Raw genomic sequence first — 14,980 nt, 5'->3', positions numbered from 1 at the left:
TGACTAAAAGGCAGAGGGATGTTTCTCTCCCCTCTGGCTTCTCAATTGAAAGGATCTATACACCCAGTCATCCCTCTTCGTGCAACTGACCAGCGTAAGGAAGCGAAATTGTGCTGACTATCCACCCACCCCTTCAAGCCTTAAGATTATATAAAGAACAGTTTCTGTGCTATGAAAGACTAAAATTCAATCTTTTTTCTACCTGATTGTGGATGGGTGTTTGAACTGGAGACCAATCTTTTGAAGCAGACATTTGCCAAAAGCAGCCTATTTGCTGCTTTACAATCCTGAAGGCCACATCACCTCTACAGCACCTTTGCAAGCTACATATAGAAACATAATTATATGCCAATCCACTCGTGCATTAATTTTTGCTGCAGAACTATTTTCCTGGCTGTGCTCCCCTAGTGCAGCAGCACCCTGTGCTCAGCAGAAACCCAGGCATTGCTAGAAGCAGCACCATTTCTATATCTTTATGACTTGGTGCTATTCAGACTGTGGACGATTTGCTACCAAAAGCCTTGCATTTCTTAAAGCTTTGTCTCAGAAGAAAAAAATCTGGGTCAAACTCTCCACATCAAAGCACGCTGGTGGAGGATTTCAATCTTTGTCTTAGATCCGTGTCTTAGGTGACTGTTCTGAAGATTTGAGGGCACTAAGAAAGCATCACCTCTTTGCTGTGTTTTCCATGAAATTCTGTAACAACAAGAAAATAAGAAAACGTTCCCAGCCTAAGATCTACCCGAGTAATTAGGTCACCCCAGCTGCTTTTGTAGATGAGGTGATGCACATATGACAAAGGAGTTTCTTCCCCCCATTGATGACATTGTTCCCCTGCCTATGCACAGAGACTTGGAAATGAACCTAGAGTTTAGTGTCTAGTTGAAGTGAAACTCCTGATCGTGAGCTTCTCTTTTCCCCCCCTTCCCACCATTCAGGTGCAGTGAACACCTTCCGCGCTGCTGTGAGCATGACTTCTAGCCTCCAGATCTCGCCCTCCCTCGTGTTGTCTGGATATCAGGTTTTTCAACCCCCAGTCCTTCCTCACAGGTAGGAAGCACATCACAACTCATTAGTAATTTACTGCTACAGTAATTTTTATAATTACTGCCAGGAGGCCTCATTAAATTTGATCTAATGAATAAATATTGTATTTTTCAACGTGATTACCAGAACAGCTTAAGCTGAGTGCCATAAACAATTATTTTCTTCAATACGTGGTATGTCAGTAAGTATTGATTTTTATTTTGTAAAGAATTTACTGCATTCCTATCTATGTCTAGTGAGTAATAAATAGCCAGCCCTCTGAAGCATCAATTGCCAGAGAGCAGATGGCAAAACAAAAATTGGAGGTATCTATTGCAAAAAAGTAGAAGAATGCATATTAGTGAAGACAAAGGTCTGGGAATGGCTGATGTGTGTCCCTTTCCCAGCCCTCAAGGAAACAGCCTAGGTTAGGCTATGGTCCTTCTGCTTTCTTTGCAAATCAGCTCTACAAGATATAGGCTGTATTAGTAGGACAAAACAAAGCATCTTTATCTCAGAGAACTAACCTGGGAACAAACAATAGCGCCCTGTGTTTCATTTGTTTTTAGATGCAGTTGATTATTTGAAATGAGTAGAAGAGAAATATACACTACATACTGAATATGAACCTACAGTACAAAGGAAACCTGTAAATTATCTTCTCAACATCAATTATGCCTGCTTCAGCAATTGCAGGTTTTAACATATAAACCACTTTCAAATGTAAGAAGAGGCACACACTGGCAGTATCTTAAGATACACATCAGAGGAGCTCAGCATCAGGACAAAAGCCTTGAAATATCCATCATCTGAGAGCATTTTCTGCACCTCCTATATGGTACCATTCTATATAGCTGATTCCAGAGCTCCTGGGTTACTTAAATAGCATTTTCTTCAAGTAAATTTCTCTACATTACCAAACAGCAGTGCTGCACTGTGCAGTCAGCTTTGGTTTTTAAGCAAGTCTTTCATTCAGGGTAAGAGCAAAAGGTGCGTAGGTAAACCCAAGGTCACTGAAGGCAATTGGTGTGACTAACAGGATCTATCCTTTTATTTTTAATAGACAGTTTCAAATTAGCTGTATTTTCTCTGCTTGTTGTCTAGTTTAAGAAAAGCTGGGGAAGCCTTGAGACTGTTAACTCTATTTTTTCCCCACTATCGCCTTGCTGTGGTTAAGGTTTGATCTGTCTTCCACTAAATTTCACTAGAATAAATATGGTAATACAGTGTGGTTATGGACTTTGCAGTTTCTCACCAAAACAGCCTCACTGACTTTCACCAACATGCAGCTTTCTCCCCCTTCCCTCGGGGAACTAACTCTCCACAGGACCCTAACACTAGGTCCACCTTTGTTGCTGCTTCACTGCACAGTGTCTGTACATCGTGACAGCTAGCATTTGCTCTTCGACTCCCATTGGTACCCACATTGATAAGGTTGATGTGGTTTAAGTAGGCCAGCAAATACAAGGAGAACATTCCTCTGATTCTGAAACGGACACAGAAAAAGGTCATTGGTGTATCTAACTACGGGGAATAGTTGAGTCACTCATAAATCTGAGAATCCCTTTCACAAAACCCTTGCATCTCCTTGCATATCACACAGTGAGCCACAGCAGACAAGAAACAAGAGCACTCCAGCAAGGCTGACAGCTTCACTAGATGGCCAGCAGTCCAGCATGTTAAATGTATTGTGTGACCTCTATACAGAGAAAACCAGAAGCTAAACTTCAGGCAGGCTTAGTTAGTAAGTTAGCTAAGCCTGATATCTATTGAACCATTCATCTCATCTGTCACTTTTCCTCAGAACAAAAGAAACAGTTGCTAGACATTGCATTTTGGACCTTTTGGAAACTGGGAAATCGGGAAAAAAAAAAAAAAAAAAAAAAAAAAACCAAACAGAAAAAATGGCACCTGATGGCTTGCAATACTTTCAACTACCTTTTTTTTCCAGCTATAATGCAGAACCTAGTCTATGAAAACATACCTGATGCTTCTCATGACTAAGAAATAATCTGCTTGCGAGAAGAAAGGCGCCTTCAATCTGCACTCAGAAGGTGAGAAGTAAAAGAGCATTAGTCTTGCTGTAGGGAAGTCTGCATATCTTGATGGAAACCATCTGAAAACTTGGAATTACTTCTACAGGAAACTGGGATCATACCAAAGCAGGCCAGTACCTCACAACAAAACTCTGTGCTTGTTTCCAGTGCCAAAATTATAACATGACAACTTTTTCCACAAGAATTAAATGAAACCAGAAATAAAGGGGGAAGAAAAAGGCTTTAGAGTGCTAACTCTCTGCAGCAGGAGGCAGCCAGCATGGGCATTGAGTGCAGCACACTCATCCCTTCTCCCTGCTGAAAAGGACACAAAAAGAACTCTGGCTAAGCATTTATTTTTCTGCTAATGTGAAAGTTTTCTTTTAAAAGAGGAAGCAGATTGAACGGCGCACGAGAAAAGAATTTGACTCTGGCTTATTTCCAAAGGTTTTTTTTCCCCCTGATGATTCACTGTTATCAGTCGTGTTCACATTATAACCAGGCTCAAAAAGAAATACCCAAAAACCAAACCAACCCCACCCCCTACACCTAACAACAAAAAAAAACCCATGCCACAGAAGTGCTATGAAATAGGATCTTTCCCACTGCTAAGTTCTGCTAATAAGCTATATGAGAAGAGCTCTTGCGTGATTCTCTTATGTTCATTCACCTTAGAGTGGTAACATAACTAAGCTTCTAGTTCTGGAAGTTCTGGAGCTTCAGAACGTGTCTAAAGATGGTGAGTCTTCATGCAACTACACCAGATGGTTGGCACTGGTTGGACTTGTTTGATCTCACCTATATGATTAAGTTGAAAATGTCTCCATATCTCTGAAACCTAAGGTATTAAGAGAGAATTTTTAGTACACTCTGATTGTGGCTTTGTTTCCAAACAGGCTCGTGATTATATATTCATGGAGAATATCTGAATTTTTTTTTTTTTTTTTTTTTGTCAGAGCCTTCTTGTCCCCAGCCCTGGTGGCAGTCAGCTATGCTCACCCAGTTTATGTAACACTCACAAACATTGTGCCTATGAGGGAATTCAAACTAAAAGAAAGCAAGGCAAGGCCACCAGGAGTGCTGCTAGGACAGCTTTGTTACTCTGTATGCAATTACAAGAATATGAAGGCGCTTACGGTAGGATTCTGCTGCTTAAACCTCTTCATACAGCCTAGGGCACAATTTCCTTCTCCCTGTCTCCAACGATGTTAACATATAGATACAAAGCTAACATGAGCCCACATGCAGAGCCATAATCTAAGCAACATTTTGTTTCCAAGTTTTACCTAAAGACATACTCCAACAGGAAGATGAGCAGAGCTCAATCCAGCAGGATCTACAGTTCAGCTGATAGAAGCTTTTCTGCTCCAAAAAGCCCTTCTGAAGTAGTGCTAATAAAGAAGCACCAATGCAATGCCCTCATACCTCATCCTGAACATACTGTGATTTTTAATTTTTTTTTTATTTTTAAACATAACCATCTGTCACCCTTGCTACTAGAGAACATTAAACTCCAGTCAGTAGAATGCCCATGCCAAGAAGATCTTGTGTAGCATGACTGTAGCTTTACCTTCCAGACATGCTTTTACACAAAGTCAATATCCACAGCTTGTTACAAGCCACAGCAGCATTGCCATCCTGCCCTTACCTTGTAATTCTAGGACTCCTATCACTACCACTGACCATTACACCTTTGGGTTCAAACGTACAGTTTTCTTCCATTTGCCAACCCTCACTACAAAGCACAGGTGGGTTTTTCTATCTGTTCACTTGTTTTGGACCTCCACCAGGAGTCCTAGGCTTAAATGGAGCAAGAACTACTCAAGTTCTCTTGTAACATCTATAACTGAGTTATTCATGTATTTCTATATTGCCCAGCACTGCATTGGTGTTGGAGTTGGGATCCCACAAGACCAGCCAGCTAAAGCTTGACAGATAAAGCTCTATCTTGTTACTCACAATGATTTAGTTTCGAGGACAAGAACCTTAAAAAAGGGCAAGAAGTTTTTCCAAAACCCCCATAGTAGCTTCTGCTATCAGTCATGCAGGAGCTGCACTAGCAAAGAGCTGAGAAACAAACTGGTTTATGCCAGTAGAGGTCAGTGGGTGACTCCCTTGCTAAATGCATCAGATGCACAAAACTACACCTTCACACTGCACATCACATAAAGTTTCAAAGCTAGCTGCACTCCCTCATCCTACAACAGCAACAGCCATTCTTCAACCAGATGCAAAGCTGGTTCCCAAAGCTAGTGTCTATTTTTAGAGTTTCCATTGCATTTCCCTACACAGATGTAACTGGTTAAGCAACAGACCTGCTTAGGAATGTACTGGGTTTTACTTTATCAGCCTGTGAAGCAACTCTTTAATGCTATTTCTGTAGCTTACTCACCATGAAAACATTTTGCTCTATAGGTAAGGAAGATAAAAATGCCTCTTTCAAACACTCCTCTTCCCTTTTGAAGAGACTTAATATTTCATCATAAGTTGCATAACTAGAGACTGCAAGGAACCAAATAAATATATATGAGAGAATCTTCTGAAAGCAAGAAGAGAATTGGCCAGTTTCACTGGCAGACACTATAGTGTCACTGTAATAAGAAGTTGACTCATAAGCTATCTTTAGATTATATTCACACATTTAACATTAAACAGAAGCTAGCCATCACTTTCAGTACCACTTCTCTCAGATTGTTACACAGGTACAAATGCCCCTTGCATCCATCCCCAAGAACACCCAAGGGAAAAAGAATGAAGTTTAAAGAGAATAATTTACTTATTAGTCCCTCCTAGCAATTATAAGATATTGTAACAGGTTTTAGGGGGGAAAAAAAAAAAAAAAAAAAAAAAAAAAAAAAAAAAAACGATATCAGACCTAGATAAGATCACCTGGCCCTAGAGCTGTTCTTCCTTCTACATGATTTCCTATTTCCAGGCATCTTTGTTTTCCAAACAATCTATCAGTTAGATTTTTCTCTGCAAGAAGTATCTTAATTGCTGCCCATGGGCTGCAGATATAAACCACAGTCTCTCCATCAGGTTAATATCAACAGTACTGAAGTAACTGTAATATAGAGGATTAGTAAAGAGATCACATAAACCTTAAATGTAACAGACTCCCCAAATTAAACACAAGTTTACTCTCATGTTACCAGCATGATGAAAGGCAAGCACCCACAGCCTTCAGCAAAAGTAATGCAATAAGCACTTAGCAATTTGTGGGCAGCTCAAACACTGCTTCTCAGCAGCAATACAACAGTTCATCTGGAAAGCAGCAACGTTTTTTAAAAACAGTTCAGAGACAAGAATTCTAACTGAGAAAAAGTTTTATTTTTAAAATAAAAACCTTCATACATAAATTTGTCAATGGGAAGAAATCTAAATACAGCAGTCTTCAGGATACAGAGCAAAGATTAGCTTTCTGCACAGTTCTTCCACACTCCAGCAATCAGAAGGGAAGCACAGCAATTAGAAAAAGAATCATTCTTATGTGTCAGAACATGTACTTCTAGAGTTCCTTCTTCAAGAGATGAACCTGGAGAACAGGGCACACTCCACCCAAGATTGCACATCTAGTCACACTATGGAAGCAGGAGATGGGAGATTCTCAACAGCACAGGTGATTTATAAACCAGATCTGCATGTCTGAGACAAAAATATTCTGTTTGCAAGGTCCTCCTCCTCCCACACTGTTCTAATTCCCAGAAGGGTATAAAAAGGTACAAAAAGGTTCGTTATATACAGAGCGCAAATACTGTGTAAACAGAAGGGTCAGAAGCTGCATTTTGTTCTAGTGCTCAATAAACCCAAGCTGACTCTTCCTACTACTCAACTGTGCATTACGTATAACACTGCATTCCTCCATGACCAAACTAAGCGCATGTATTCACCGTGGCTCTCCAGTTAGTCTTCATGTTGCCTTCTATTCTACAGCATTTAGAAGATGCTGTCCACACAACACCAGGTATTCTTCAGCTCAGTTCTTGCTGTACACGTGCTCCATTAATAACATCACACAAAATACCCTTCTACAGTCACACAGAGCCACGAATGAATAGAAGTATGGATGGATTGTTAAAGAGACCACAGTGCCAGTGACATTTATAAGTGCTCACAAACTGCACGCATCTCCTTTTTTATTCATTTTTTAAAAGCCTTTTCAATCAACTGTTCTTCCTCATCAAGTGGACATGCCACTTGAGAACATTATCCATGTTTGTGCTTCTATATGCAAGCCAAAGAATAATTCATTTTAAGCTGGATTGTAGCTTAGAAAGCCTCTGCTTTCTATTTTTGCTCATAGGGAAAAGAAAACTGAATGATCATTTGTCACTGACCCTTCTCGTGATAACATTCAACAAGTCACCACACTTCACCCTCTTGCCGTTGGCCAATGACTACATCAGCTACTCCTCAACTTGGTTAATCCCCAGGCTGATTCAGCACAGAAGCATTACTGCAGTTGGCAGCAAGAGAAGGGAAAGGGCAACTAAGAAGAGAATCCAAAAACCAGCAAAAATTTAGCAGAGGTCACTTCATGAGACATACCCACATTCTCAGATCAGTCACTACTACATAACAGCAGTGCTGGTGCAATAGGAGCTTCCAGCAGTGGCCTCCTCTTGTCTGAGAAAACACAAACACAAGAGCTTACCCCTTAATTGCTTCTGCTGCAATTTAAATCACTCAATCTCCTTCAAAATATCCAACGTGCACTTCAAGCGCTCTATAAACCTAAATGTTAATGCTTGGAGATGGCTCAACTGCAACCTTTAGACCTTCCTTTTTGAACTTATGAATGAATTGCTGCTTTGGATGACTGTTAGCTCTGTTTGATCATTTACATTCAGTAAGAGTCAATCGCAGCAGAAGTTGGCCAGGAGTTAAGCACACACCTTTCCCCACTTGGTTCTGTGGGGAACAATGCCTTGAATGTTCTGAACATCCTTATCTTTTTGTCACCAACTTCAAAGCACAAATAAACCTGCAGTACAGATCAACGCATGAACAGAACTCCAATGGCTTAAAGCCCCATCTTCTTTCAGGATAAAAAAAGTTGCCGGCATAAAAGCAGGGACTGATGCTATCTCATACTTTGTTTTACAAAAGTTGTTTAAAAAGAAAGCAATGGCCCACGGGCAAAGATCTCTATTAAACAGTTTCTCAAAGCACAATTTGCACAGCAATATGCTTTTCTTTTCTAAAAAAATCCAGAAGGGGAGGGAACCAAGCACTGGCTTTGTAGTCTCATTTGATTAAACAATTCATTGGAGGTAATAATATGGCACTGGTGAAAGAGTATGCAAGTCAAAGGCAGCCACAGCTTCAGTCTTCCATTCCAAGTTCTTGCTTCAGACTGAAAGACAAGCAGAAACTCAAGTTAGTTTATAGCAAAACAGTTCAGAAATCCTTTAGACAAATTAGTGGAGATAATGACAACAAAGGTCAAGTTGGCAAAGGCAAGGAGTGGATATACCACTTACTTTGGCTAAGAACTAACAAGTCAGAAAAGTCTTGTGGAAAAAAGAACAGACTCAAGAGACAATGTGGACTGATCTTGAGATATCTGAGCAACAGCTGCCCAGTTTTCAGCCACTATCCCACACAGAGTAGGGCCACTTTACTGACACAATGGCATAATTACCCTTTCAAATAGGCATGGACATTATCATAGCCGTGGTACTTGGCCAGATAGACCAGGACACCCGTAGCACATCTGCCATCTCTCTGTCTGCAGAAGCTACAATTGCAAATTCCACGGCAAGGTGGGCACCTCCAGGTCTAGACAAAAGAAAAAAATAAAAACAGACAACATCCCCTTTAACTGAACTGCAGCATGAAGCACAATTCACAGTCATAGGTAAAAATAATCCAACTCTCCACTTAGTGATCACCAGTGCTGCAGAAGTTGTCTGGCTGGGATAGAAAAGTCCCAGTTTCTCAGTCTGTAAGGTATTAAACTCTTCTTTGCATGCAACCATAGGAAATACTCTACTCTGTTCAGCTCCTGAGCCATTTCCATAGTGCACAGCAGCAAGACTGCTTTCTCCATGATACAATTCCTCTCCAGAGTACATTAAGCACTAATACAAAACTAAATAGTAAACATTATTCTGAATATACAGGAATATTCTGTCAGCTGCTCTGCTCTGCTCTCCTAGTTTATTCCTGAAAATGAAACTGCAGAAATACTAACTACAAAGAGTTCTAGACAACAATGTTCTATCATTCAGTTTGACTCAAACTAAGACATGGTTTATTGGGCATGGTGGTGATGTGTTATGGTTAGACTAGATGATCTCGGAAGTCTTCTCCAACCTTCATGATTTTAAGTATACCTTATGTACTACAACACTGCAAGCAGTTCCCTTTCAAAGGCACTTTAGCTATGAGCAGAAAGGTGCATCTGCTACTCAATCAATTTAAGGTCAGTATTAAAAGTTGACTTACTGGATCCAGCAATGCTGTTCTGACATCTTCCCCATACCTATTGCGGAGGCATGGCCCACAGAACTGGCCCCGTACTCCTATGCAATCAGGGTTACGACAGTTGGTCTTGGTGTCTATGGTTTTTTGACGACACTGATGACAGGTAGATCCCTGTAACACAGGGAAAGTAATTCAAGAAACAAAGCATTAGAAGCAGCTCTCTAGCTGAGGGAATACAGCATTTAACAAGCAATCTCCCTGGCAGCTGGCACCACTCATCCTGAAACAGAAAGCCACCTCACAAATTTGAATCAAGATTTTATCTTCTGTGCCTGTTAACAAACACTCTCACAGACTGGTATCACCAAGGTACTACAGTTGATCCAAGAAGAGAACAAGTCAGCTGGCTTGGCAAACACCACTTTGTTAACTCAGGGAAAGATGGCAGATGGTGCTCCAGAACCTCAGCCATTTTTCTCCCAGAAATCACACCCCTCCTTTCAGTGATAAGCAAGTCCACTCTATTTCACATCACACAGAGTAACAAATGATTTCATAAAGCATGCATTTCAGGAAGTTGGAATACACTTACCATGGTTCTGTTATACACTTTCTCTCTTGCAGATCCACAGATGTTACTCAGCTCTTCCTCTGTTATCTCCTCAACCGGTCGCACGATGTGTGGAAGAGCCATGGCACCACGGTGACCTCTCCTGGGAGTTTGGGCATCATGCTGGATAATGAAGACAACATTGGTAGGATGGGATTCAGCAAGAATTCTACACAAAGCAAGACTCTTCAAATCCAGTGCTGAAGTCCCAAACATCCATTCCATATTTAAACGAGAGATAAATCTTTGCAAACACCTATGATGTGTATGCTGCTTTAGTATCTAAAGGATGACAGATCAAATGAAATGCCACTGGATTTTTCTCGCCTACAATTGGAGTACAAGAGGAATTTATCTAGCATAATGTACTCTGAATTAATTTTTATATCCTTGAGGGGATACAAAACCATCTTCAGTAGCAACTGAAGAACCAGAACCTCAGCATACCTCCAGATCTTCACCAGACATCTTCCTCCTTCTCACTAGGAGGTATCGGTCATCATCTTCCTCCTCTGGTAAAGGAGTAGGAGGGCCATCAATCAGGGACCTGGATCTCGTGTGAGGCCGAGAACTTCGGTCTGGGTTCCTCCTCAACGCACTTCTGGGAAGTGAGCGCCTTGGAAGTCGTTTTGGTGTCTGGAGAAGTTTAAGAGAACCCAATGATACAACAACTTCTGTCCTCCCAGTACAGGAATTCCCACACAGAACAGCAGAACCCATATCTATAGCAAGTTTCTGCTTTTACTGTTACTCACACAGCTTACAGGTAAATCAGCAGCAAAATCCATCACACTGCTAAATCACTACCCTATTACTTTAAGGACCTAGTTAATCCAAAGGTCAGAGTCTTTTTTAAGGCTCTGAACTCAAACAAGACTCAGGCTTGAGCTTCAAAGCTTTGGCTGCCTTCCCTTATCTCTAGCCACTGTATAAATATCAGCATCTCGTTCAGTTTTATTGGCCTATGGAAACACTTAAGCCATTGTGAATTAATCTGATCCATTTTATACAGTGGAAAATCAGAAGAAAATTGCACAATGAGGATGTCCAGTTCAGTAAATGACAATTCTGAATTGGACTCTGAATTATGAGGTTTAATAAGCTTTGTAATCAAGAGTCCTGTATTGTAGTGCAATAATTCAAGAATCAGAAACCTTAAGGCAAATACGTTAAGTTTGTACTTACATTATTGGCCGTTGGCAGTGATCTTCTCCCATCGAAAATACCAGAAACATTTTGCAACTCAGCCATTAGTTTTGCAAGCTAGCAAAAGAAAGCAGAGCCTTAAGAGGGAGTTCACATGCTATTACAGACTATTAGATTAGAGCAATTGGCTGGAATTACAATTACAGCAACCGCAGCCATTCTTTAACTTTTATGTCTCATTTTTATGTTCTACTGACTACAGGTAATTTGAAAACACTCAAACTTAATAGACTTCAAGCCTAAACAAAGAATAGGCCTTAAACACACAGATTTTTTACTGAAAGACTTCTCTCAGATTTTCAAATACCAGTGAACATGAAGCATTTGATTCAAATATTCGGAATGTAAATTCCTCTTAATGAATTCACATAACTCCCATTAGGGTTAATTTGAATAAACAAGGAGAGCCACCAAGAGTCAAGGGGAAGAGAGAGAAAGCAGAGGACAGGTTGAGCACTTGCCATCGCTTTGTTTTCCTTGATGTTTAAAGCTCTCTTTTCTAAAAACAGAGAGCCCTTTTCCTCAGAATCAGAGTCTGAATCTGGAACAGGCATCGTATCTTCAGGAAGAGATTCCACCTCAGCCTTCCTCCTTCCTGATCTTCGAGGTGGAAACTTAATGGCTACTTTGAGAGGAACAGTGCATTTCCTCAGTCTCAGAGGTGCCTCTCTGTCAGCACTGACATTGTTTTCTGAATCAGATTCCAATTTCTGTTAACAAATCACAACAAACACATAAAACAGAATGAGTTGCTCTGCAATTAAATAGTCTGACTCCTACTTGTTCTCCTTACTGCTTTTTATAACTCAGACACGCATCTTCTCCCAGTCAGATGCCAACCTAGTTATTCCTCGGCAGGTTCTTAAGTTCTGACAGGAACTTATTAATGCCAAACATGCTAACATTACATTTTTCACTACTCAATACTAATTCTTGGTATTTTTAAACAACAAACCTGCTCTTGCACTGCAGTTACAAAAAGCAGGATTCCATCATCTATCGTTCCTTCTACACTGTGCAAGTGCTACATCATTCTCTGTTACACTGTGAGAGTGCACATCTGACTGCACATCAGTGTAGGCAGATATTTTCCTCGGGTTTGTTTGGATCCATGAGCCAGGTTAACATTTTGTGCTAAAGAAACCAGAAGTGTTAGAGTCTAACAAAGAGCAACAAGCATCAAGGGCAATTCTACCAAGTAATAGATTTTCCAGTCCATACGAAGACTTTACTCTGATCCTGCAAAGCTTAGGAGCTAAGGGGATTTTAGGAGGACAAAAAAAAATCAAAACAATCAAACTATGTCTAGTTACATTTACTACATTAAATAAAGTCACATTTCTTTCTGACAACATTTGACTTGGAATCTGAAGCTGACATTTTTCAGTTATACCAAAGAATGTGAAAGGATTAAAGCTGCAAAGTGAGATCAGCCATCTTACCAAAGCACTTTCAATTTTCTTTTCTGAAAAGCCACAGAAGGATTCATCATCAGAGGATTCATGAAAGATTTTGGCCAGTTCTTTTCTAACATTCGACCTCAACGTGCGTTTCTGCAAAGAACAAAATACCCTTTACTTTAATTGGGCAAAACCAACTTGCATTTACAACCAAAATACAAGCAAATGGCTCTTTTTAATTAAAAAATAATAATAGTAAATGAATTTACAGGCAGTTTCAGAACTGCAGTTGCAACTACTAGGCACGTTCGTTTAGGTGATGTCTCAAAGGTTGCTCATCTGCTTCCAACACCTACCAGCTGGGAGCATAAGCAAGCAGTGATGTGGAATTACAGTACGTATCACAGATCTGTAACTGCTGTACAAAATAGAAGCAGCATTTATCACATGCCAACCTGCAGGTCTTCACTAACACTGCTCCTTCAGGTTTATTTGCTCCAGCCCTATACTCACTGTGTTAGCAAAGTTGTCAGAACCGAAACTGTCACAACTGTCATCAGAGGATGAGGACGTCTCCATGGGAATCAGCTTGGTATTTCGGAACGTGGTGAAGGTTCTCCTACCAGAGCAGCGGCGCTGCAAAAGAACAGTGCCAACCCCGTTATGGATGGGCAGCAGCCATAGTGCACGGCGCTGGGGCACATCCCTACGCTGCTGCCAGTGGGCTTACCCACTTCAGAATACCTGTGTTGCGTGAACACAGCACACCTCCCCTTCAGCAGAACCAGCACCATTAAACGAAACATCCCCAGCGTTAAAGTGGGAACAGGTTCTAGTCTGGTAGATTTCACATCCTTTTACAGGAGAGCTTAGCTTGCTCTTAACAAATACTTCTTTTAGCTCCGCAGTGAAGCAGGAACATACACAAACATCATACGTGCTCCCACACCTTACGGATGGGACTAGAAACGCGCACAAGGGCATCACGCCGAGATCTGCTTTGAGTAACTAGATACTTTTAGCTTAAGACGAGCGTTAAGCACACGGAGCACTGAAAGCACACCGCTCCAACAGCGACCAGCGCAGCTCTCCTCATAGAGCCCCACCACCGATCGCAGCACACCGTGCACCACGGCCCGGCCGGGACCAACTAGCCGCGGGCCAGTTAGCACACAGAACGCGCCCCGGCCGCGCGCCACGCTAAAACAGAGGCCCTCAGCGAACCCCCCGCCCCGCAACCACGGGCTGCTTCCCCCGCAACAGCCCCAACGGCCTCCGGGACGGGAAGCGGAGGGAAAGCCGATCCTCTGCCCCAGCCCCGCGGCTGGAGATACCCGTAGCCGCCGCCCGGAGGCCGCTCCTCCCGCCGAGCGTCCGGCACAACGCTTCCCCCCGCTCTAACTGGCCCCCGCGGGACAGCACTCACCTGCGGGCGCTGCGGAGCCATGCTGACGGCGGGACGGGTGGCGGGAAATGAAGGTTCGCGCCAAAGCGGCGGGGGCAGAAAGGGGCGGAGCCCGGCGGCGCCTTTCCCGCGCTGCCGCCCGCGTCCTGGCAGATGAGTCCGACACACACGGAACCCAGCACCTCGCGCCCCCTCCTCGCGCCCATCCGCGCACCCCCGCAGAGAGCATGGAGAGGCTCTTCCGGAGCGCCCCAGAGGGCCCGGTGCGGGGGCCTCCTTTTTTTTTTCTCTGGGAGGTGCGGGGTTTGTGGAGCTGCAAGGACCTGATCTTGTGGCGCGAAAATCTCCTGGCCGGAACGCGGCGGGACGCGAGCGCTTGAGGGGCGGGGCCGGGGCCGGGGCCGGGGCTGGGGGTGCCCGCGTGGTCTGGGGCTGTGTTGTGCTTCCACTTGTAACTGCTGCTTTTTCCCCCACCATTCTGGGAGAAGATAAACATAATTAAAAAATAAAAGACCGCCACACAACTGCCGGTTTTCAAGGGCTGGGGAGAGGGGACGAAGGGGTTCTCATACGTGCCTCGTATCTCCGCGCAGGGAGGCGTGGAGCCCGCGGCCCTGCTGCCCCAGGGCTGACAGCTCCTGCGGGGAGCACAGCCTGCTTTGTGCAGGCGGCCGGCAGCACGCAGGGCTTGTGTGCCCTGCTGCCAACAGGTGGGGTGTTGCCTTAGGGGTGAAGCCTCCACGTCCTTGAGGGTACAGCAGTGCAGTGGGGTTTCAGAAAGGAGTTGGCTCCGCAAACTTGAAGCTGGGCCAGAGGAAAACAAACCTGCAGTGACTGCAAACTGTTCTATGTAATGCTACAATCTCAC

General features: G+C 42.9%; 1 protein-coding gene across 1 annotated transcript; it reads right to left on the bottom strand.

The window, feature by feature from the left end:
• Window positions 1-6,370: 6,370 nt before the first annotated feature.
• CDCA7 (cell division cycle associated 7) lies at window positions 6,371-14,604 on the bottom strand. The gene is made up of 10 exons (XM_052675896.1): window positions 14,134-14,604; window positions 13,221-13,343; window positions 12,750-12,860; window positions 11,769-12,017; window positions 11,287-11,364; window positions 10,549-10,737; window positions 10,084-10,224; window positions 9,513-9,662; window positions 8,707-8,843; window positions 6,371-8,418 (listed from the first exon to the last, which is right to left on the bottom strand). The coding sequence occupies exons 1-10, from the start codon at window positions 14,587-14,589 to the stop codon at window positions 8,388-8,390; spliced, it is 1,665 nt and encodes a 554-aa protein (XP_052531856.1). The 5' UTR covers window positions 14,590-14,604; the 3' UTR covers window positions 6,371-8,387.
• Window positions 14,605-14,980: the final 376 nt, after the last annotated feature.

This window comes from Tympanuchus pallidicinctus, unplaced genomic scaffold (assembly GCF_026119805.1).
Source record: "Tympanuchus pallidicinctus isolate F22 unplaced genomic scaffold, pur_lepc_1.0 scaffold15, whole genome shotgun sequence".
NCBI lineage: Eukaryota > Metazoa > Chordata > Aves > Galliformes > Phasianidae > Tympanuchus > Tympanuchus pallidicinctus.
This window is presented reverse-complemented; position numbering and strand designations above follow the sequence as displayed.